Genomic DNA, 26,454 nt, shown 5'->3' on the forward strand with positions numbered 1-26,454 from the left:
GCGAAGTAATCCAATTTTACTGCAGCAGTATAAAAATCATCCTTTCACCACAGTGTAAGATTTAAGCCATCTGCACAAGGGTACACATTATATAAAATGTAGTAAGATTACTGCTGCCCTGCCAAGTACTTCCAGTCCCTACCCAGGTCCTACTGCAAGACTGGTGGTCCCAATAGTTTCATGGAAGCAAATCATTAAAAATAATAATAATAAAGCAATTAAAAAGACAAATCAAAATGCCTCAGTGACCATATATCCAACTCAAACTTTATCTATTTAAATGTTACATTTGCTTCCCACTAATAAATCTTTATTTCACTCAAACTTGAACAATAAATCTTCCATACTGAAGTATCTTCCTTGCCTAACTAATTCAAAGGAAAAAACCAAAATGATTAGTAAAGAAAAATGTAGGGATTAACACACCCTTTTGTTTTAAATATTTTTAAGGTTTAAAAATTGTTTAAAGTTTTAAATTTCTAGTAAGAAAACATTATCTGAATGAATACCCTAATGGCAAACCACTGTAAAATGTTTCAGCTGCATTTGGAGCAGAGGGGTAGGGATTATCTTCAAAGCACCCCAGCTTTCTTCATGAGAAGATCAGAGGTACACTGGTTTGTATTATTGCGACATCCATTAGGTGATCTAAGTTGCTTTTTCTTCAGCAGGGGCTTTATTTGTCAGAAGGGCATTACGCTTGACCTCCAAATTTGGCCGACAATTTACTGATGAGATTCATAACCTTTGGGTTGCTCTGATATTTTGACATATTTGCCGGGTTCTGAGCCACATCCTGGAAGGCCACCATAACTTCTGGATCCTGCAAAGAAAGGTGTGTCTGTGTATATATATATGTGTATACATATATATATATTTAGTATGAAAAAAATGTTCTATGGGTCATCAATTTTGTTATCCTACATCCTATCTCTTTATTCAGACCTTCAAATTTGTCATGGCTAAGTCAACTCAGGTTTGGACAAGTCCCTGAAGCGTAAACATTATTAATGTGTACTTCCAACTCCAACTCAATGATGTCACTTCAGACAATGAAAAAAAAGATAGACAATTTTGATACAAAGAAAAGGACAACAGGATATAATTACCAACTATTACAGAGTATTTCCCTATAAACCACTTTTAAAAACTTAAGCTACTCATTCTGAAAAAAAGAACATGAATGTCACAACTGCATGATAAGCTATTTGGTAATTCAGCTCAATAAAATATGGCCAACAGAGTAACCTTAACCTGTCTCCACATAGAATTATGAAAGAAATGCCTCAGTGATATAAAGTCCAACTTTGTTCTTCCAAGTCTTACCTGCATGGCTGCAAGAACCTCTGGATCACTAAGAATTTCATTGAGCCCAGGCATTCCTGCCATTCCAGGCATGCCCCCTCCCATTCCAGGCATTCCTCCAGGAAAATTACCAGGCATTCCGCCAGGAAAGCCACCTACAAGAATAAATGAAAGATCTGTACAGACACCAAGCATATTCCCAAGCAGTCTGAGTACACTATTTCCTCCTGATTAAAATAACACATGTGCATGCACAAAGAACAAGAGTGCTACTAAACACAAAGTAGTCTGAACATTCTAACTGGATGTAACAAGACATAATTTTTAACATTAATTATTTAAAAATAAGGCTGTAAATATTTTTTTCCTAGTAACAAAACTTTAAAAAGAAAACTAGTCTTACCTCAGAGAGAAAACTAACAGTCCCTTGGAATTATAAAATTAAAAAGTCTCGTTAAGTCACCTTGTATCTTATCTTCTCATTCTTTAATATTATTTGTCTGTTTCAATTTAAAGTTAATTCATAAGAGTTTAGTGTGTTTTTTTTTCCCCCAAAAAAAACTATATTCCCCTAAGCTAACTGCTTCCTTCAAGAACTACCTGAAATGCTTGTTATAAAAAGCTGTGGATTTTTGGGAGTCCCCTGGTGGTCCAGTGGTTAGGATTTGGTGCTTTTCACTGCCGCGAGCCAGGTTCAATCGCTGGTCAGGGAACTGAGATTCTGCAAGCTGCAGGACTCAGCCAAAAATTAAAAAAGAAGCTGTGGATCTTAATCTCCACCCTGACTGCCTCAAAATTTCTGAAAGTAAAACTGAAAATCTGCATTTTTAACAAGCAGTCCTGGTGTCTCTTTTTTACACTGAAAACAATGCTCTAGTAAAAAAGATTTAATTCTCCCAGTATATTTTTAGATTACAAACCCAAACTTTTCTACTCAGTTTTTCACTACCATAAACCTTTATGTCCACTGGAGATATCCTAAAATCACAATTAACACCAACATAGGGACATCCTAAAAAGAAATACAGGTAACATTAATCTACAGATCAAGGGTCATTACAAATAAAGCTATCATAAAGAAGAAACACCTATAACACAGTGATTTCCATCTGTCTCAACAATACAAACGTGCCCATAAATAACTAACAATCACAGATAAGGAGATCTAATCGGGGGCCTGAAAACAACTTCTAGCTTCTTATGCTACTGCTGACTTTTTAAAACTACTTTCTACAAAAATTACTGACCCAAGGCAACAATAGTTAGCCAGTCTGCTTGTCAAATCCATATAATAAAACCCACATAACAAAAAAATTATCTCTAGTACTAGTCCACATTAATGGTCATTTTCTAAAACAAAGGTACCTGATATAAGATATTATCTAATAAACAGAAAGTAAGCTATGAGCTAAAAATTTTCTTGCTTTTTCTCCAAGTCATCCCCAATGTATGTTCCTTCCTTTTTTTTTTTTTTTTAGTTGCTTGCACATGACCTTTCAGATTAGAGGCTACCTTTCCTAGCCTCTGACCGTGTGGTAAATTCTAAGCAAGGGAAGCATAAGTGGTGTGCAGCTGCCTCTATAAACCTTTACAAGAAAGCTAGTTGCAGCTGCTGATCCCCCAATACAATTACGAACTTAAAAAAAAAAAAACAACTCTATTCTCTTTACGTAAATTTCACACCACCTCATTCTACCTGTATCGCATAGGCCTCTATCATTCAAGGCTTTGCCTCACTAGTAATTTCTGATCACTTGACATTTGCAAGAAAGGGAAGAATGTGTTGATATATTAATTCTACACTGAATGCAGAACTTTTTGTGCTTAATGATTCCATGCTTTTACCTAGTATCCTCATGAATATCAATGTATAATAGAACAAAATTCCATTACAGCCATTTAGGAATACTCTAATTAATACATCATAATAAATTCTTATAGTCTTTTAATAAAATACAATGCTCAGACCTCAGTAAATTTTATCTATTTTTAAAAAGTATACTGCTCAAAATATGAGGAAAATAATATACTGTATTTCCACTAACAAAATTTTTAACAAGAATGAAACCTTCTAGAGGCTGACATTCTAAAGACTCAGTGTTCCAGGGACTAATGGTACAAAATACAATATACATACCTGAGCCTCCAAATCAGAATATTACCCAATTATTTACAATATTAAGAGTTTTAATTTTTCTTTCAAAATACCTGGAAAAGAGCCATACTGAGCTCCTGATTGTCGTCTGGCTTCTTCCTCCTTTAATACAAAGAGGAAATAAATTATATAATAAGAAGGGGGAAGTCTGCTGTCCACGCCTACCTTATCCATGCAAAACCATGAAAAAATTGTAAAATAAGCTAGTTAGAGGACTTACAAGTTTTGACAAGTTTCAAATGGCAATGTTGGACTAAAGGAGACACCCCATCTCCCAAAAAACAATTTTCAATTGGATTCTCAATGAGTATTACTTTTGGTAATGATTGCAAGTAATATTTTTGATTTGTAACTAAAACTAAAAAATAACTAGAGTCAATTTTAAATAGCTATGAATCCACTATTAAAACGGAAGTAATCATAAAACTTAAAATATCAGGGCTTGCATCCTAAAGAAAGCAAATAATACTGCCAAGTTTTAAATTAATTACTTGATCAGGAAAAAGTCTTGATTTTAGGAGAACACAAACAAGGATATAAATTGGTGCTATACAAACTCACTTAAGAATCTGAAGACTAAGCAATGAAGGGAAGGAAAACTTCCTTTAAGTAGTATCACTATCCTATAGAACTGCAGCCAGCTCTTTTTATTTAACAAGAGCCAGGAATTAGAATGACATCCAAAAGTCACATCTACTATATTTTGCTTTAATGGTTTAAGTATAGAAACCTTACCCTCTGGGCTCTCTCATGTTCTTCCCGAGCCTTCTTGACCCTTTCTATTCTTTCTTTGATCTCTCGCTCTTCACGTTTTCGCTCATACTTTCTCCGATGTTCAGCAATTTTCTGGGCCTAGGGAAGAAACAGCCACAGAAAAATGTCTTCTCTGAAAGTTGAATAAGGTCAGCACAAATCAATGGTTTTGTTAAAGAATTACTTTTCTTTGTGGAGAGATTTAATTCAACACATAGTTGTGAAAAATGGGTTAGATTTACCCTATAGAAAAAGACCTAACTCAGGCTTTAACAAGTCCACTGTGAAACAAAGAAAAGAAGCTGGGATTTGAAGTTAGAGAAAAGTGTTAAAAATTTGAAACAATTACCTAGTGCAAGGATGACAAACAGATGTCAAACTGCATGACAATTTTTGCCTGATACCTGCCATGGGAAGGCAGAGACTGGGAACACACATACCAGTTACTTCCCACAGTCTAACTATACTGAAGTTTTCCTCATCGATAAAATGAGAGGGCAGGGAGAAGTATGTTAGTCTTAACTATAACAATCAAGAGAAAATATGTACCAGGCACTAGTACATAGTCCATGCCAAACATTTGGAATCTAGTATTTATTCACAGAATAATATAAACGTATGAGATTCATATTCAACCATTATTTTAGCTTGTTTATGATTATTTTTTAAGAACCCTGTGTTCTAGAATATCTCATCCGATAACCTTGCTGAGTTAGCCCTGTTACAAAAAGAAAGAAAATCAAATCATCTGATAGATTAAATTCAATAAAACTTCCACCATCTTAAAGCCTCTGAGAGTAGATTCTTGAACTTCCCACAAAGCTGAAAGATTTACCATGTAAACGCACTAAGTTGTTTTAACTAACAATTTTAGATAGAAATAAGGACAAACCAGACTCAATCTTGGGCTGCATTTTATAAATTTTCTATTTGTTCTTTTGCTTTAAACTTGATGCCCCTTTTCCATTTCTAACCTTCTGATTATAATTTTGCAGGGTTGCAAACAAAATAACATAGCTTGCTGTAATACTGCATGAGAAATTAAAGCATGAAAACCCAATGAGATTTCCTGAGTTCAACACAAATTTAAGTGATTACAGATTATAACTTCCAAAGATTGTTTCTTTGCATCTGTTTTGCAGTTAATTTACTGCTAGGGTGCTAAGTACTAGAGCCATTAGTAATGACTTTTCCCTTCTCTACTTTACCATACCCTTGGTTGAACTTCTTTCAGCATTGCACTAGCATCTTCATCATAATCCAGCTTACAGGCAAGGGCAAGATCATGGGCAGCTTCTTCCCAATGGCCCAAAAGTCTGAAACAGATTTTAAGTAATTTTTGGAGCCTTTTACACATATTCACTTATGTAGCATGGTGTCTTACTTCCTTATTATAAAAAAGGACTGTTACAGAAGAGGTTTAGATATTCAACTACAAATTTTCATGAACCAATTAGTATGTTCCACTCCATAAAAATTTAGTTTAAATTTCCTCTATGGTAACTGTGAAGCTGTTCTACTAAAAAATGTTTAAAAGCTTTTAAAAAATTGTTTTAATTCACAGTATTATGATGTTTTAAAAAATTATATAGAGCCACAACTTTCAACTCATTAAAAACAGGGTTAACATGATGCGTATTCAGCATGCTACCTTCTATATGGGATAGAAAACAACATGTGTGCACATATTATTTAAAAAGGAGAGATGGGGGCTTCCCTGGTGGCGCAGTGGTTGAGAGTCTGCCTGCCAATGCAGGGGACGCGGGTTCGTGCCCCGGTCAGGGAAGATCCCACATGCCGTGGGGAGTGGCTAGGCCCATGAGCCATGGTCGCTGAGCCTGCGCATCCAGAGCCTGTGCTCCGCAACGGGAGAGGTCACAACAGTGAGAGGCCCACGTATCGCAAAAAAATAAATAAATAAAAACGAGAGGTGGGATGGATCAGAAACTAAAGGTTGGTGGAGATAGGTAAATATGGAGTAGAGGAGATAGCAATGGAAATGAGACTTCTCTGGTTACACCTATTAACTCAGTTTTAAACATGCAAATGTTTTACATACTCAAATAAGAAAATTAAATCAGAAAGGACAGAAATAAAGCAAGCCCAAACCCTGAATACAAACAGAAATAAAAAGAGGCTAATTATTTATCACACTGACAACATAAACCATACAGGAAAAATTAATTCAAGTAATTTTTAAACCAGTATTCTGACTGTATATCTTAAGTGAGACATATCCTAGGGATAAGAAAGAACTGCAAAATAAACTTTACTTAAAGGGTATATTAGTTTTAAGGCATGATTCTAGGAGAATACTGTCTAAAATACAAAATGGAAAACATTTAATGTTGAATTTTAATTGAGAATATCGGTATAAACTCAAAATTTCTCAATTTCTTTCCCTAAAATCATTATTTTTAAAGGTTTTTTCTGACTGTTAATTGAAATGACAATGACGATATCCTGGAAACAATAAACATACCTAGTGGCCAAATTTCAGTTTCCACAAAATAATCCCCACTAAAACAAACCAAGATTTTCTGGAGAAATGGTCTATTCCAAGCTGTTTTTTAATGGTTTTCTTTGATGTTATATATGTGTATTTTTAAATTTTTTTTTATTTATTTACTTTCTTGGCTGCATTGGGTCTTAGTTGTGGCACGTGGGATCTTAGTTCCCTGACCAGGGATCAAACCTGCGTCCCCTGCATTGGAATGCAGATTCTTTACCACTGGACCACCAGGGAAGTCCCTGGTCTATTCCAAGCTAAAGTACAAGATGAGTTCTTATACCAGAAGGCCAAGAAATGCTCAAAGACTAACGGGGTCGATCTCAAGACAATCAACAGCAATGCATGACCGTTCATATACCCAGAGAGCATTAATACAAATTTTCCAATCTTTTCTTTTGCCTGTATCTTTGACATGTCTTCATAATCACTAGAGCTACTTTTTGAGTCACCTAATACAGATGGTCCCAAGCATATTCATCTTCATCTCCATCCACACTTGAAGCACAGTACCTTTTCAGTCCATGTAAGATGTAAATAGCACAGGACATTTCATCCCAAACCACAAAGACTCATCTGTATATTAAGTTTTGCTTCCAGGTTTGATTACTGATCTGGGTTAAATTCACCTCTTTATTTTCCCCCTTATCTGACTCTTCAAGTGACCTAACAGTGATCGAAGTAGTCTGAAGCTAGTATATTCCTTTTTCCATAATATATTGGCTGCTTAATGTTAAGTTACGAAGTCTGAAAATAACAGAAAGTTTGTAAGACACTGATATAAAGCCACTCTCTTTTCTTGGAGATAACTGAGAAAAATCCTTACCTTACATTTGGCTATATGTGGCCAAAAACTGTTAACACTGGTATTCACTGAATGGAAGCACTGAAAAGGATTTTTATTTTCTTACTTGTTCCTTATGACATTCTCTCAATTCTACATATTGAGCATGTATTACATTAAAATTAAATCCTTAGGCAATTTTTTAAATATTTTTTTTTGATGTGGACCATTTTTAAAGTCTTTATTGAGTCTGTTACAATACTGCTTCTGTTTTATGTTTTGGTTTTTTGGCTGTGAGGCATGTGGGATCTTAGCTCCCCAACCGGGAATCGAACCCACACCCCCTGCATTAGAAGGCGAAGTGTCTTAACCACTGGGCAGCCAGGGAAATCCTGCGATTTTTTTTTTAAAATAAGGTATATTAAAACATCAGGTTTAAACTTAAAGAGCTCTGAAAATAACTAAGTCTCATTATTTACCTGTGTGCTTTCCCCCGCCACTTGTATGGCTGAGCAGAATCAGGATTTATTTCAATAGCTCTGTCACAGTCTCGGATGGCAGCATTTGGCTTCTGTAATTTGATGAAGACACTAAAAAATAAGTATGATATTAAAAAGTATTCATTTCAAACAGTAACTTTTTGGGGGTTGCCACAGAAGCAATTCTATCTAAACAAATAAGCAGAAATCAGTTTTTATTTAGAATTCTCACCTCGCTCTCTTGGCATAAAGAATGGCCAAACGAGGATTTAGCTTGATGGCATCTGTGAACAAGTCAATGGCTTTCTGTAGTTCACCTAAAGTGAAACAAAAGTTTATTGAGAAATAGTGGATAAAAAATATTAATAAAAACTGTTGGTCTCTTTAATTAGCCTTTCACATTTCCCTTTTAGCCTAGTAAGACTAGTTTCTAAATTAACATACAAAACTGGCTCTTCAAAGCAAAATCTTTACCATACCTATACTGTAAATCACTCAAGACAGACAATTTTGGGGAACATAACCCCCCTAAAAAATATTAGAATACCACATTCTTGGTAGGACTCATTGGCTTTTAAATTTAGATAAAATCAAAGGATAAGTCAATTTTATTCTATTAATTACATTTTCTTGTATCCATTAAGTTAAAAGGACAGGGCTTCCCTGGTGGCGCAGTGGTTAAGAACCCGCCCGCCAATGCAGGGGACACGGGTTCAAGCCCTGGTCCAGGAAGATCCCACATGCCGCGGAGCAACTAAGCCCATGCACCACAGCTACTGAGCCTGCACTCTAGAGCCCACGAGCCACAACTACTGAGCCCGCGTGCCACAACTACTGAAGCCCACACGCCTAGAGCCCATGCTCTGCAACAAAAGAAGCCACTGCCATGAGAAGCCGGTGCACTGCAACGAAAAGTAGCCCCCGCTCACCGCAACTAGAGAAAGCCCGCGCACAGCAACAAAGACCCAATGCAGCCAAAAATTAATTAATTTCTTTTTAAGTTGTTTCTATGATAAAAAAAAGCAAGAACTGTAGAAAAAGAGATGTGGAGCAGTGAGGGTGGCAATGTCCAATCTGATTCCAAGATCTGAGAAGCTGTTTAATGCCCAACATATATCCACTGCTTACTAGAAAATAAACATGGTTATTAAAGAATGAAATTAAATATATTTTCTTTCCATTTGTATTTTTTCAAACAATCACTAACTTGTTAGGACATAGATACTTATTAAATTGTTTGAACCTAACTACATTATAAACTAAACTCTTATGTATTTCTTTTGGCCTAGAAGTGCTGTGAAAAAAGTGAAAATGGTGAGGACACTATAAACAGAGCAAGTTTGGGAAACTCTGCCCCAATGCAAAGCTATCATCATTAGCTACCTGGACTACAAAAATTTCTTCCCTCCCTCTGTGGAGTCATGAAAATGCACCTTCGATTTGCTGCAGCGAGCACAACTGATGGAGAATGCCGCCTTCTAGGCTCAAGGCTATACTCCATAAGCTGCTCCCAGCTAATGACTGAATACAGGAAGGATACCCAGGTAGGCCCATTCTTGTGAGACGTGCAACTCCTCTAATGGGCAACCTTGGCTTGCCTAGACTTTTAGAAACACACACACCGTTGAAGACTTTTCCTACACAACCTTCCATCTCTCCTACAGAGGGGTAAGACCTACATGATAGCCTCACTGTCTTCCCAGACTCCTCCAGTTCTCCCTGCTCCCCCACCTTGCCTCACAGGTATTTTCCTAATATACCTCTGCCACACCAACTCATGTCTTGGCTTCTACTTCTCCAATGAACATAGCATTAATTTGCCCCTAAAATCTGATCTACACAGAGTAGCAAGAATAATCCTTTACAAAAGTAAATTCTTCTCACTATGAAATCCTCCTAGTCAAAAAACCCTCAATGGCTTTGCATAACCAAGGATAAAATCCTATATCCTTAGCATGATCTACTAAGATCTTTAGTGAGCTGTCAAATCATCTGTCCTCCTCACCACCTTCCCACCCCCCATCTCCCACCCCCCAAGCACTTCTCTGACCTCAACTCTACCACTCTTATCCCTTCGCTCAGCACACTCCAGATTGTCTGGCCTTTCTGCTATTCCTTGAACACGTAATTGCCCCCAACGCTCTCCCAATTAACCTCTGTATTTGTTCTCCCCTATGTCCCCAAAAGCGCTTCTTTACACGGCTTGCTCCCTGCACTTCATCAGGTGCTTTCCTGACCACCTTATATAAAATACAGCTTCCATCACTGACTATCCCTTTACTCAGCTCTATTTTTCTTCATAGCACTAATTACCACCTAACTTTATATTATAAATTTGTTTATTTTTGTTCTCCCCAAATATAAAGTCTACGAAGTAAAGAACTTGGTCTGCTTTGTTTCCCGCTGTATATCCAGCATCTGGAACATGGTAAGCCTTCAATAAATATTTGTTGAACAAATATATTAAACTGAAAAAGCCTAACAGAAATACCTCTAATAATGTGACAGCTGGAAACACTAAGGTCTTAATAAGAAAAGTACCAGTACCTTAATATTAGTACCAGGTACTATTCTAGGCATATTATACACATTTACTCATTTATTCCTTATGACTCTATTAGGTAGGTATTATTATCCATATTTTACAAGGGAGGGAACAAAAACAGAGGCAGAGAGAGTAACTTCTCTAAGTTTACGTAGCTAGTAAGCCCCAGAGCTGGGATTCAAACCCAGCAACTTGGGCTCCTTAAACCCAGGGTTTAACTATATTCCTGCCTCTCCGACCCCAGGTGGGGCCTGAACCTACAATCCCTAGCTTATAATACTAGTGTTTTATCCCTGTAACATACACCATAAAACTGTACCTATTCTAAAATTAGAACTAGGCTATATTTACAAATAAACATAGCTTGGAAAAAAATAAGGAAAAACAAAAATGTGACTTATTAGGTGGTGGCTGCTTCATTTTCACTTTGTTAAACATTGCTTAGACAATATATAAGTAAATTTTAAAAAATACAATATGCCAAAATAAGTGACAAAAATAATGAGTCGATAGTATGGCACAGTAAGATCCTGGGCAAGTCAAAACCCCTCTAAGCCCTCAGATTATTCACTGATCTGTAAAATGGGACTAGTATGAGATTTTAATGAAATAATGCACATTAAAATATAATAAAGCTGGCAGGAATGTAGAAGGCACAATTATATGCTAGGTAAATAGAAATCTTAGGTGGTAGGGAAATTAAGAAAAGATTAGTGTGGAAAAGGAATGGTCAGGAAGAGAAGTGGCGGGGATGAATTGATGGGTACAACTTAAAAGTTGAAATAGGTGAAGAAGAGCTTTACAGAGAAGCACAAGTAAAGGAACATTCTAGGAAAGTGAGGTCTGGCTGGAATGGAAGGTTAATACTCAAAAAGAATAAGGCTGGGAAGGCAAAATATAGGATCTGACTCTAGCAGGTCCAATGCTATGATGAGCTTCAAAATGTATGCAAAAGTTAGTTACAGGTTACAAGCAAAGGAGTGTGTACCAATAAAAACAAGTTCTAAATAAGAATGATCTAGGGGCAGTGAATAGAAAGCAATGAAGTAGAGACATGTCAGGTAGACAAACTATTAAGGTAACTGCAATAGTATAAACATATAAGGACTTAAGCTTAAGAAGGTGGTGGGATTACAATGAAAAGGAACCTGAACAGCAATCGATACTGAACTCATTCTAAAATAAAACTTTAGTCATCTTCTAAGTCTAAGGATGAAGTACAAATGCACAACAGCATTATACAATAGCATCTATTCAATGATGGCATTGTGACACACTACACCACACAGCTATAAAGGGGTTTGCACAGTACCCAAGTTAATAAATAATTTGTTCTTATAAATTTTAACTAATTAAACATAATACTTAATACTACCAGCACTCTCCCACTCTGATAGGATTTTCTGAAGGGGTTCTAACATGCAGAAACTAGAACAAGAGTGTTGTATTGATGGACAATATTTGTCAAGGTGTTACAATGTAAAAAGTCGAGGATCACTGATCTAATACCATTTTTGGGGAAAACCTTTCAGCTTTTATTATTATTTTTTTTTCAGGTTTTCCCATCAGGCTTTTATTATAAAGAAGGTTCCAAAGCCTCCTGTCAGTGGAGAAACACTAGACTATAGTCAGGAAAGTACAGTCTTTGAGTTACAATCAGGATCTGTACACGCCCTGAAGCAAGATAATTGATACCTGAGTGATTTCAGCCTCTTTATTAATGGGAAAGGGGTGAGTGGAGGACACGACGCTTTCTTCTCCAGTACCATATACTCAATAAATTTAAGTTCCCTTCCAGTTTCCCACCATTAACAGTTACTGCAGCAGAAACGTAGACAAGAGAATATTCAGACTACTGTAGGAAATGTAGCAAAGAGAAAAAAAAAAAAAATCACTCACCATCATTTAGGGCATCAATGGCAGCCACTTTTTTATCATTTGCCTGATCCATCATCTCCTCAGTTATCTATGGGGAAATTGAATATCAACTAAGTAGTAGAAGAAAAGCAAAGGGAAGGAGGAAACAATTTGGACTTTCTTAGGGATGTGGTAGTCACAACCCCCATTTCCACTCATTTTTCTCTGGTCTCAAGGGAACAAAGAGAAGAATTATAATAAAGGATTAGTAAGAAATCTTACAGGATACATTTTAATCTTTCATACTAAATAATAAATTTCATTCTCTATACTCTGCCCTAGACATGACTTTTGCTTCCTTCCATCCCGATCTGAGCAGGTTTTTTGGCCCTAGTTTTTACCAAATCCTTTCTAGTTATTCACAAGTATAGGCATAGCTTATTTTATTGCACTTGGCAGACAGCACAAATTTTACAAATTGAAGGTTTCTGGCAATGCTGTGAGTCTACTGGAGCCATTTTTCCAACAACATTTGCTTACTTTGTGTCATTTTGGCAATTCTTCCAGTATTTCAAATTTTTTCATTATTGTATTTGCTATGGTGATCTGTGATGTTACTACTATGACTTGCTGAAGGCTCAGATGGTTAGCATTTTTTAGCAATAAAGTATTTTTAAATTAAGGTATGTACATTGTTTTTTAGACATAATGCTATTGTACACTTAATAGACTACAGCATAGTATAAACATAACTTCTACATGCACTGGGAAACCAAAAAATTTGTGTGACTCACCTTATTGTGGTGGTCTAGAACCTAACTCACAATGAGATCTTGGAGGTATACCTATACTAAAACCCAGTCTCTCCACAAGTGGAAAAGCTAGTTCCTAAGAGGCTTGAATCTTAGAAATGTCTCATTCTTTTGGTCCTATGAACATCTATTGAGCACCTATACTAGATAGAACAAACACCGTACAAGATGCTGACAGTACAATGATCATTAATAATGAAAACATACAGTAAACCTCCTACAAGAAGCGATTTCTTTAACAATCAAAAATCCACTCTATCACCATCACTGTAAAATATTACTGAAGGTGCTGGCTAATCATTAAGAAAATGATTTGATACGTTTAAAAACTGGAAGGAAAATACCAGCTGTCTTTATACACATACCTAGAAAATCTAATAGAACTGACAAGCTATTAGATCTACTATGACAATTCAGTAAAGTTCTCTTTACTGAAGAGAACAACAAGAGAATACAAGAGCAACATAAAAAACAAACCCAGAGTTCTTCCACATCAGCAACAATTATAAAATATAATAGAACAAGATACCATTCTAAGAGCACACAAGACTTTCATGGGAGGGAGCAGGGGAAAAGATAAAATTCTATTAAAGGACACAGATATATATCATGCTCATGAAAAAATTATCAACTGTATCAATCTACCCCCAAGTTACTCAATAAATTCAAAGCATTTCCAACAAAAATCCCTACAAGTTTTGGACAAACTAAAACTTTTTAAAAGAATAAAGGAAAACACACTTTCCACATAGTAAGACATCCTACAGAGCCAGGATAACCTGCAAAAAGACGACTTCAGTTTATGGCAATATGATGCACATGATACTCTGAACAAGTCTAAAACACACCTTTTATCAATAAAAGCCATCTTTGGCCTAAGAATGTAGAAATCCTCAAACAACAAAATAAAGTGAAGGCTTGAAATCCAGCCAGGTGCCAAGTGCTCCATCTGCTATCACCCTTGTGGAAGGTGTCAAACTGGGTGACCTTGCAATTCTGTTTCTGAAGATAGTGCAGGACACATGAAACAAAGTCTAGATTCAGGTGATACAAATGTATGTTGTCTAATCAGACATCCTCCAAAACAAATCTGGAACCCCAAATGCCTATACCTGCAGGCATAATGGTATATCAAAAATAAACCTGTCCCAAAGAGGGAAACCTATATAGAGAAAAGAAAAAGAAATCTCCCCTGAAAATTCATAACCACAAGCCAGCCTTTGCAGAAGTAATTCACATTACTTCTGTAGTTAAATAAGCAATGAAAAAACCATGCTGAGAATCTGAAGTGATCCTTGAGCTGGCCGCACCAACTCAGCGTCTTGATTGAAGCAAACATCTCTCTCTTTGGAGGAACACACCTTGTACTCAGGCCTCAAAACCTTTCCACAGGTAAAGTTTACAAGAACTCATGGTCCACACATACACGCGTGCATGCACACGCACACACACAAACTACAGTAAACAAAGTACCTCAATGAGCAAGAGTCAGGAAAAATAACAGGAGAATAAGACCAGTAAAACAGTCCGATAAAGAATTTAATGTGTTTAAGAAAATAAATGCAAGTTCTGAAAATGAGTAAGGAGCAAGAGACTTAAAAATAACCAAGTGGTCTTTAAAAAGAATCAAAGAGAAAGTATGAAAAACAAGCATTCAAATTCAAACATCAATGGAACAGCTGATTAGACAAAGAAAGCATACATAATTCGTCAGTGATAAAGAGATGGAACTTAATAGTGAAAAAGTCTGTATCTAACTACGGCTCCAGAATGAGAGTAGAGAGAATGGGAAAGAAGCCATTTTTGAAAGAGATACTAGCTGAAAATATTCCAGAGCTAAAAAAAGTTAACCCTAGGATTTACGATGCCCAGTAAATCCCAAGTAGGATAAATGAAAAGTATTATAAACCTAGACACACCGAGATGAACGGCACCATCAATAAACAGAACATGATTAATTTTTTTTAACAAATATTGACAAAGTATTTATATTCGTTATGGAGAAAAAGTTAAATTATTTAAAGACATTAAAAAAGACCTAAAAATAAAACAGATATCACATTCATGGATAATCTCAACAATGAGGAGATGTAGCTTCTCCATTTGTTAATTTAGGTTTAATGCAATTCTAACGGAGGGGGGTAACAATCTGATTCTAAAATTTATATGGATGAACAAAGGGCCAATAGCAACCAAAATTACTCCTAAAGGTTTGGGGGTCCTTGCCCTACAAGATACCAAGACTTAATATAAAGCTAAATACAACAATGTGTCATTAGTGCATGGAAAAAAATTAGACAAGTAGAACAAGAAAACACCAAAACAGACCCACACATATACAGAAACCGTGTATTTTGGCATTGGTGAGGAAAAGGATTTTTCAATTATGGTGTTGATGGTTAAAGGTGAAAGGCAAACATAAAATTTTCAGAAGGAAAAAACCAATATATTACAGCAATTATAACCTTAATAAAGCATATAAAAGAACTTTCAATTTAACTATATTAGAAGATTTTGTATGGGGGGAGGGATAAATCAGGAACTTGGGATTAACATACACACACTACTGTATATAAAATAGATATCCAGCAAGGACCTACTGTACAGCACAGGGAACACTACTCAATATTCTGTAATAACCTATATGGGAAAAATTCTGAAAAAGAATTAATAGATGTATATGTATAACTGAATTACTTTGCTGTACACCTGAAACTAACAACATTGTAAATCAACTATATTCCAATAAAATTAAAATATTTTAAAAAAGACTTTGTATACTAAGACAATGTAAAGAAAGTGAAGAAAAACCACAAACTAGTAGAAAAAAATGTGGAGCACACAGACAAACTGTTGGCATCAACTGTTAGCAGAATATAAACTGAACTTAAAAATCAGCAAGAAAGAGATAAACCAGTAAAAAAAAAAAAAAGGGAAAAGTCAGAATAAGACTTCACAAGCACCTGTGAATAACCAATAAACATGAGAATATGTCAACTTTATTAGAAATCAGGAAAATGCAAACTTAAAAGCCACAAGGACATATCATTTCACACAGTAAGGTTGGCAAAGATGAATTATGACAATATCAAGAACTGGTGAGAATATGGACCAATCTTTTAAACTGCAATTAGTATATTACAATGTTTCTCAAGCTTTGTTTCATTATCAACCCCCAAAGAGCCTTTTTAGGCAATTTTTTCTTACTTCTCACCCCCTCCATTTTAATACTGCAGATATAGTGCATATATGTGAATGTGCTATGACCTTTGGAGTACCACTAACCATTGTAACACCTAAGTTTTTTTCAAGCCCCCGTCCCAAGAACCGATTTTCACCACCTTGAGGGCAATATCTTTTGTTGGGACAAAACCATTTTAGAAAACTGGCAATAGATATCCCATTAACAGGCAATTCCACTTGTAGAAATAAATGTTAGATGAACTCTATGGTCTCAAAAGCAGTCGAACCAGATGCAAACTGAAATAGGTAAACAAAACAAGTATTTCAGAGATTGTTAGAGACTACGATTAAAAATAAAGGGAATTTTCACAAATATTTTAAAGAATAAAATGCTTTCCTAGATGCCTTAAGTCAGAGAAAGATTCAACTTGCGCTTTTCCTAGAAGAGAGATGTCATAAAATTATTACAGTAGGTAGGCTTTCACATTCCTGGCAGCAAGCAGAAAATAAGCCTTTGAACTTACCTCTACATTTTCATCTCCCATTTCTTGAGGGGCATCAGTGTCTGGTTCAATCACACCTTCATTGTCAATTTCTGTTGAAGTTAAGAAAATGAAAATAAGACCTGGGCTATCCAATATAGTAGCCACTAGCCACATGAGGCTATTAAAAATTAATTAACCTGGGCTAGTGCAACTGATGAACTGAACATTTTACTCTAGATTAATTTAAATATTTTACTTTGTTAATTTTATTTAAACTGGTACTGTAAAATATTTCCCTGTTAAACATAATCTTATTGTTTTGGTAAAATTATATTTCATTTTAATAGTCACATAATGCAAGGTATTTATTATCATATTGTAGTAGGTACTCTGGCAAGTGCATAGTTTCTATTCCTATTACATATTACACAGACATACTGATTTAGTCAGTGTCAACAAACTGATTCAGTTGAAATATTGTGTTCTACACACCAATATACTATAATTTTTTAAAAAATATTTTATGCAGATAGCACAAGTTATAGTGATAATCTGATGTAAATCATGATAAAATATTTAATTTTACCATTTTCTGCCTTTGAAAACATAGTATGGATAAATTTTAAACTAAAAGTATACTACTCGTACAGAACTGACCCCCAAAGATAGCACTACAAAGAGCTATGCTGCAAACTTCATGATGGACAACTGTATAAACAAAACAAAGTAACTGTTATATATCAAAAATTTTTTAAACAATAAACATTAAGAGACATTTTTAGCAAAGAGTAAATGTGATAAAAGCAGTTTCCTCTCAACTGTCAAAAAAGAATGAAATTAAAATTGGCTACCTGAAATCAGAATTAACATCCAACAATAATTTTAATCAATTTTTAACAGGAACTGAGCTTGTAACTTCTTCTAATTATAAAACAGCTTGATTCCTGCACAAAATGCTTTTAGATGGAGTTAATTTTTTAAAAAATATTAGTCATGGTAATTGTTAGAAAATTGTAAGACTAAAAAAATTTTACAAAAAGTAAAAGATCTGATTAAGCCCCCAAACAACAAACCCTTTCTAACATACCAAAGATCAACGGACTCAAAATTTGAAAAAAATTTGAAAAATGAGTATTTTTTTTAAGCTTTTAGATAAGTTCTGTGAATTAAGAGACTGCCCAATTAATAACTGGGGTATACATTTATAGTCTCAAAGGACCTCCAAATTTATGAAGAAATTTGTCTGTTTTCAGTCTAAAAAAACCAAACCAAACAAACAAATAAAACCCCAAGCCCATGGCATAGACATCAATTCTTCTAAACTGAACCAGTTTTATTAACACAGATGCAGGTACTAAAGGAAAATAATTTTTTGGTACTGGATTCATTTATTGGAAAACTTTTACATATGTCTAGAAAAACCTGGGTATCTGACCCAACTTATTCAAATACAAATTTCATGAAGTCTGAATACTGATCAAGCATTTCCATTAAAAAGGTAACATCTGCATTGAGATATGCTATAAATACTCTGGATTTGAAGACCTAGTATGAAAAAAGGAAAACAGCTCATTAATAATTTTCCCATATTGATTACATGCTGAAATGGTACCATTTTACATATTGTTTAAAATATATTATTTGAATTAATTTCAACTGCTTTAAATTTTTAAAACGTGGTTACTAGAAAATTTTAAATTTCATATGTAGCTCACGTTATACTTCTATTAGATAGCACTAATTTAGTCAATTCAGTAAAAATCAACACAGGACCATATCATGAGATTATCAAATACAAACTAACTACCATCTCCTCACCTAGATCACTCTCCTCACTTGATGGTTCGTCTGTCTTTATGTTTTCCTCCGCCTTCCTACTATCTGTTTTTTCTTCCTAGCAAAAGGAAGGCAAACAATGCTATCAGCATTTAATAACACACCCAACATATATGCTATTAATTTATACCAATTTATGTATAAACTATTCAGAAACAATGTATTTCAGTTGTTGATGCTCTTTCTTGTTTTGTTTTGGTAAACTAGCTTTTGCTTTCTATTTTTATTTCTCTTTTTAAATTAAAGGGACTTCCCTGGTGGCACAGTGGTTAAGAATCCGCCTGCCAATGCTGGGGACACAGGTTCAATCCCTGGTCCGGGAAGACCCCACATGCAGTGGAGCAACTAAGCCCATGCGCCACAACTACTGAGCCTGTGCTCTAGAGCCCATGCACTGCAACTACTGAGCCCACGTGCCACAACACTGAAGCCTGCGTGCTGTAGGGCCCACGTGCTGCAACTGAGTCCAAGCGCCTAGAGCCCGTGCTCCGCAACAAAGAGAAGCCACTGCAATGAGAAGCCCATGCACCGCAATGAAGAGTAGCCTCCGCTCGCCACAATTAGAGAAAGCCTGCGCATAGCGACGAAGACCCAACGGAGCCAAAAAAAAATAAATAAAAATAAATAAATTAATTAAGTATAGGTCCAGTCCCTCATCCAAACCATTTAGAAAATGAGTTTTAGAATTTTTAAAATTTTGGATTTTAGGAAGCTAATAAAGTGGATATACCACATATTATGTAACACCCTTAACAGGCACTGTAGTCCACAACTCCCCATAATCAAACACATACTACTTTCGCAAAATAAAAATTTTTTAGCAGAGATAAAAGTCAATACAATTTTGTCTTCACACATGTATCACATGGCAAAATACCTTACCTAGGGCTCAGAATCTACCAAACTCTGACAACTGACTCACCAAAAAAAGAATTACTACTTCTGAAGCTTTTACTTAACTTCTCTCATTTCACTGTTCAAAGATAAGCTAAATAATAAAACAGCAAATTTTCTTATCAATTTAAGACAGCTAGTCAGAAGACTCTGAGGAAAAAAACCTTTTAGACATGAAGGCAGAAAATAGGAGAAAAAGGAATTCCAAAGGGAGCATTCTTTTTTTAAAAAATTTATTTATTTATTTATTTATTTTCGGCTGCATTAGGTCTTCTTCAATGCTGTGCACGGGCTTTCTCTAGTTATGGCGCGAGCGGGGGCTACTCTTTGTCGTGGTGCACGGGCTTCTCATTGCGGTGGTTCTCTTGTTGCAGAGCTCGGGCTCTAGGTGCATGGGCTTCAGTAGTTGTGGCACACAGGCTCAGTAGTTGTGGCTCGCGGGCTTAGTTGCTCCACAACATGTGGGATCTTCCCAGGCCAGGGCTTGAACCAGTGTCCCCTGCATTCGCAGGCGGGTTCTCAACCACTGTGCCACCAGGGAAGTCCCAAGGGAGCATTAAGAGTACATCTTCCCCCACCCCCATCTCTAAACTTTAGATACAGCAACCTCCTCCTGTTTGTACACACCTTTTTGGCAAATATGCTAAAGCAACTCCATGAACCACACTCAGAAATATCCCTCAGGTGGTAGGGCAGAAAAAAAAATTGAGAGTAACTAATTTGGGCTGTTTTTCATTTACTTTCCAAATATTAATAAAGTACCTACAAAAACACTATGCTACGTGCTAAAAAACAACCAACCAAAAATGATGAATGGGAATTCCCTGGCAGTCCAGTAGTTAGAACTCAGCACTTTCACTGCTGTGGGCCCAGGTTCAATCCCTGGTCAGGGAACTAAGATCCCACAAGCAGCACTGAGTGGCTAAAAAAAATAATAAATAAAGATGAAGACTACAAATGCACACAGACACAGAGCTTACCACTTACAGGTCATGCATATAACATATATCCAGCATTTATTCTCACTTACTCTATACAACATAGTGAACATTCAACCCCACATTCTCAGTGTTAAACCAGATTATAGAGATTTGATGTCCAAATAGAAATTTTACAAAGATGTTACTTCCAAGTGATTTCTCAGGGAAATCAGGAATGGCAATTTGAGGGCAGAAGGTGACAAACATCCCTAAGAAACCTTATTGTACTTTATCAGTAAACATACAAATGAAATTCATAGCTTACCTTGGTGTTTTCTTCCAATTTAGTTTTATGAGTAGCAGGTGGTATTTTACCCCCCATGCTTGAGAAAGATGAAAGAAAAGATATTTGTTTAGAAAACTAAAATTCAGTAAGCCAAGAAACATTTATTTATGCTGAGAAAAAGGTTGCATATTTAAATAGTTACCTTTTCAAACCTCTAAGGGTAAACTCATTTGAATGCTTCAGTATTGTAAGTTTCTTTCAGCTTAAAATTTTATTTACTTTTAGGATACTGGTTAATAAAAATCTAACCCTTTCCTTGTCTCAATAAGTCTAATAAACTTAATTATATAGCTTCTCTGCCCATTCCCAGAGAAAAAGGAAAAGAGGTAGAGAAACATGCAATGACAAAATCATTTGTACAAGTTGTTAGAGTTCAGCAGATATACTCGAATCCAAAACTTTGAATTTTTGAATCAAAAGTTTGACATTTAGTAAGAATAGCTCAATTAAATTCAAATAGGCAGTTTATAAAATAACCGTATGAAGTCACAGTGTAATGATTCAAAACATTTGTTTCCTCTGACTAGTACCTACAAGGGTTCTTCTTGGTTATATTCATATGCCCCTCACACTGAAAATTTTCTCCTTATCACCTCTAAATTTCACCCATTAGAATTTCTTCTTAGCCTTGCAAGCCCTTCTTTCCCAAATACTCCAGGCCAACCAAGTGAGTTATACATAAATAACTTAAAAATAAGGAAAAAATAAGACCATGAAGAATTAGTGCCATATGCTCCTTCTAAGCATAAGGGCTACATGCAACGGTCCAGTGATTAAAAAATTCAGTGGATTAAGAGCACTCCACAATAGTGAGAGCTGGAGATCACCAAGACTTAACATGTGCCTTAAAAAAAAAAAAGAGGCCATTAACTTTTATGTAAAACAAAGATATGTTAACTTGGAAAACAGATAGGAACCTAGTCCAAAACACGTGTAAGCGTCGATTCTTTATAACTAGTTATCAGAGCCATGCTTACATTAATTTCAGTTGGGTGGGATTTCTGGACATAAGGTATGAGTATACTGGATTTAAATAGATATTGGTTTTCCAAAGTTCTTTTACCAACTTACACATCTATTACCAGTGTATGAGAATTCATCTGTTCCACACTTAGCTACTGTCCATCTTTTAAATATTTAGCATTTTTAACAGGTGTGTAGTGGTATCTTATTGTAATTTGAGTCTCTTTTCATACATTTACTGGCCATTTTAAAAACCTTTTTCGTAAAGTTCACCTCTTGTCCAGCCTTCTATTAGGTTGTCTATCATGTTTGTAGGTGTTCTTTGTATATTCCGCATATGCACATTCTGTCAGTTTTACAAGTTGCGAATGTCTTCTCCCACCCTGTGGCTTGCCTATTCACTCAATAGTATCTTTTGATAAGGCCAACATGAAGTAAAAGTATAAATGCAAAGTAACAAATGTAATGAGAAACAAAATTTGCAATTTCTTGTATGTACCATTCAATTAAGAAAAATGTGTACCTTTCCCATTCTGTTTAATGTGACAGTAACAAAAAAAATCTTCAGTTACTCAGTACCTTTGATAAGGAAAAATGGCTCCCATGTGCCAATCATTACACAATCCAAAACATCTAACTACGCAATTCAGCAAAGTGAAATGGTTTAATGATAGGGAACAAGCACACAAACAGGACAAAATTCTTTAAAATTCTATTCTACCGAAAAACTTTTCAAAAGAGCACAGTAATCAAATACCAGTTCTTTGCAGTTAAATTTTAATGAAGGCACCAGACTTCCTAAACTGTGTTTTTCCTAAGTTTCAAAATGCAGCATCCAAGAATGTATTTAGAGTGACATCCAAACACAGTCCTAACAGTGTAATTTATGTTAAAACTTTGGGAGGTGACAGTCCTGCCAACTAATGTGTTAAACTAAATCTAATCCTAAGGAAATATCAGACAAACCCAAACTGAGGGAAATTCTGCAAAATAACTGACCCATAATATTCAAAATTGCCAAGGTCATGAAAATCAGTGAAAGACTGAAGAACTATTTCAGAACGAAGAGACATGAGTACGAAGTGTAACATGTAATTCTCAAGATTAGATACTATTAATGTATCAGTATCAGTTTCCTGAGTTGACGGCTGTACTGCAGAGGACTGTCCTTGTTTGCAGAAAACACACCCTAAATGGTGTTGGGGACACAGTGTTGGAAATAGTTCAGGAAAAAAGTTCCTTGTACTATACTTGCATTTTGTTTGCAAGCTAGAAACTGTTTCCAAAAAATTAAAAAATTTAAAACTTGGGAGGAAAACCCAAGAGGGTTTATTCATAGACTACATTTAGAGTTTCTCACATTCCAAATTCTAGTTAACTATTGGAAGGTAACACCAATTTATACGTACAGAAGTTTCATTTTATGATTCCAAGATTTAAAACAAGATAGTTCTCCGCCAAAAATTGCAAACTGGACTTTGCCAATATAGGCATTTATGTGGGACCACACAAGACTTCAGTCATAATTCTCTTAATTTGGTAACATTAAACCTACTCTGTGCTATATTTACTTACACACATGTACAAAACACTGGGTGCTATATTTTAAATTCACTGAGGGTACAAATGCATCCTGTTCACGTCATTTAAAATATCTGCTGAAGGGCTTCCCTGGTGGCGCAGTAGTTGAGAGTCCACCTGCCGATGCAGGGGACATAGGTTCATGCCCCAGTCCAGGAAGATCCCACATGCCGCGGAGCGGCTGGGCCCGTGGGCCATGGCCGCTGAGCCTGCGTGTCCAGAGCCTGTGCTCCACAACGGGAGAGGCCACAACAGTGAGAGGCCCGCGTACCACACACACACACACAAAAAAAACAAATCTGCTGAAAAGCCATGTGCCATGCATGCACTGTGCTGGAGACTAGAATACAAAGATTCTCCCTTTGATCTTAAATTGCCATAAAATAAAAGGATAAAAGTAACTGCAAGATACAAAGTAGACCGAGTTGTGATATAGGAGAAAATAGCATCAGAAAATACTTCTCCCCCTAGAAAAACAAAAATATTCCAAAACATTATTTCTTGGAAAGAATGTAGTCTCCCTGATTCCCACTGACTATTGGGCCAAAATTTTTTTCTTCATATTTCTCTTGTTCAATTTATTAAACTTATATATTCTTAAAACCAAATAAAATTTTAAGCTATAAACAATAGTAGAAATTATGGCAAATAAGCAAATGGACTGTTCTTCAATGTCTAAGCCTGGATATCCATGACTAATTTAGTATGGACTAAAGGAAAACCTGAGATGGTTTCTACTTGAGGAACCCTAAAAGTAGGATTAGGTTTAGGAATATTACTGGACCTAGGAGTCTCCACATTCAACCCTATCTCCTATAACTTTGGACTGCTTTAAGAAGACTGATACCAAGACAGAAAAGAGAGGAACTGATACTACAATACTTGCCAGAATTTTCAGACCATAAATCGGAATTCTCTACACAGCCACAATCACTCCAGCACAAGTTACAACACTGCTCTCGGATGCGTGTTAACTTTTTCCTCACAGTGTCCTCTACCTCTCTGGGAGTGGAACATAACATTGTATCCACTCAATATACCGCTCACTCTTGGTGCCAGATATTTCTTCCTGCAGTATAGGTCCGCTTTACCTGGAATTTTAAGAACTTATTAATTGTAGGCTCTTTTCTCCAATGAATAAGTAAGAGGAGGACAAAAGCATACAAATATCTTAAGTGACATTTTTGGATCAAGTTACTCAACAGAGAAAATGACTAAAATCTAGACCAATTCCTAGTCCTAAAAATTTTTCTGTTAAAAAGCACAATTTGCAAAACGGTATTAACTGTTAACAACTGTTATTAAGCTACTACAGTAACTAATTGTAAGTGTTCTCAGAATTTTACATAAATTAACATGAGCAAAAATCTTACAGTAGCTAGAAAACTGGTGGGGGAAAAAAGGACTGAGAAAATTCTTAGAGAAAAAAAATTACTATCCCACCACAGACAACGTTGATAGATCTGAACTTAAGTTTCTTCGTTAGAACAAGCTCACTGGAAGAAATATTCTTTCAAATGTTGGCTAATCGTTGGTTCATCTTCCCCTATAAAAATGTTACTAAAATAAACAAATCAACGTTTAGGGTAGTATCTTTTAGGAGTCATATTGTTTTACACTATTTATCCCTTTTTACTCGCTATTTATCACCGTGAGATGCAATTTGTGTGTCATCTCTTTTAAATTCCTCACCAGGAGTACTGACTCTAAAGAATCATCTCGGGGAAGAGTTCCCTTTCTCCCTTAAGTTCCCCTTCAATACGAAGAATACTAATCTCTATTACATGCTAAATATCAAGACGAATTTCTGTACTTATCCATCTGTATCCCTAAATAGATTGTACTTAAACTGTTTCCTAGCTAGCACCTGGCACAATGCCTGTCCAATTAATTCCACGCTCGTAGCGCCGTACTCTGGAGTTAAAGATAACAAGAATAGATCGTGTTAACATGTGGGTCCTTGAAAAATCAGTTTTTTAAAAGTGTTTGGCGTGATGGCACTGCCACTACGGAGGTACAATAAGCGATTCCCAAAATAACTCTACGCACTTAGAATCGCTGTAATTGTAAAAGTAATCAAACACAGTTACCACTTTTATTGTAACTTATTAAATAACTTACACATCACACCACTTTTTAAAGGCACAGTGCGTAAAGGAGCTGCTTCGTGTCACTGCGACCTCAGCATGACACCAGAGATTTCAAGAAAAACAACTCCATGCGAAATCTAAGTCTTGCCGCTTTCACCCCTCCCCCTCACGGCTACAGTGTCCTGCTGCCCGCAACCATCTGCATCTCCGTATTTCGCCGAAGACACACCCCTGGCGACCTCAGAGCGGAGGGAACCCAGCTCTGCCTTTTCCTTCCCTGCCTCTGAACCATCTAAGCTTCCCGATCCTCCACGAGCCCCTCGAGGTCGCCGCCAGGGAGCGAGACTCGCCGCCGAGCTCCAAGTTCCTCCGCCCCGCGCCAGCTCGGGCCCAGCTCCCCCTCCCGCCGTCCCTGTTCCCTCCCCCATCGGCCAGGCCCGGGTCTCACCTCTCCACCCACTCCTTCAGGAAGCGCATTTCCTCGGTGTGCAGAACGCTTGGGTCCTGCTTGCACATTTTCACAAAGGCTCGAAGCTCGGTCACTTTGCGGGGGTCCATGGTCCGGAGGCGGCGGGAGACAGCAGGAGGCGGCGGGTGGCAGCAGGAGACGGCTGGCGCGGCGGAGGCTGCGGCCCGATCCCAAGCCCGGGCTAGCTCAGCGTGACCGCGTAAAGGGGGCGGCTGCTGAGAGGCAGAACAGACTAGAACTTCCCCGGCCGCTGGCTCCGCCCACCCAACGGTCTCGTGACCCCGGGTCCTTCGCCCGTTCATTCCTATTCCTCTACCGCCGGGCTGTGCACTGGCTAGAATCTTCTAGAAGTGTGGCTGTTCGTGCTGGTGCCTGCCTCTCCATGCACGGATTCTTATCTTCACTCAGAACAGTGCTCTAGATGGATCAACCTCCTATCCGGTGCTTTCAAGGAGGCGGGAGCTGTCAGCCCCTGCGGGGAGTCATTT

General features: G+C 36.6%; 1 protein-coding gene across 1 annotated transcript; it reads right to left on the reverse strand.

The window, feature by feature from the left end:
• On the reverse strand, positions 1-26,225 carry ST13 (ST13 Hsp70 interacting protein). Its single transcript, XM_022596462.3, has 12 exons — positions 25,946-26,225; positions 20,843-20,900; positions 18,686-18,761; positions 16,907-16,977; positions 12,430-12,496; positions 8,218-8,302; positions 7,986-8,096; positions 5,427-5,529; positions 4,196-4,312; positions 3,514-3,562; positions 1,327-1,460; positions 1-823 (listed from the first exon to the last, which is right to left on the reverse strand). The coding sequence occupies exons 1-12, from the start codon at positions 26,053-26,055 to the stop codon at positions 695-697; spliced, it is 1,110 nt and encodes a 369-aa protein (XP_022452170.1). The 5' UTR covers positions 26,056-26,225; the 3' UTR covers positions 1-694.
• Positions 26,226-26,454: the final 229 nt, after the last annotated feature.

Source organism: Delphinapterus leucas, chromosome 11 (assembly GCF_059928025.1).
Source record: "Delphinapterus leucas isolate spDelLeu-1000000601 "Yukka" chromosome 11, BTC_Dleu_Yukka2, whole genome shotgun sequence".
NCBI classification, from domain to species: domain Eukaryota; kingdom Metazoa; phylum Chordata; class Mammalia; order Artiodactyla; family Monodontidae; genus Delphinapterus; species Delphinapterus leucas.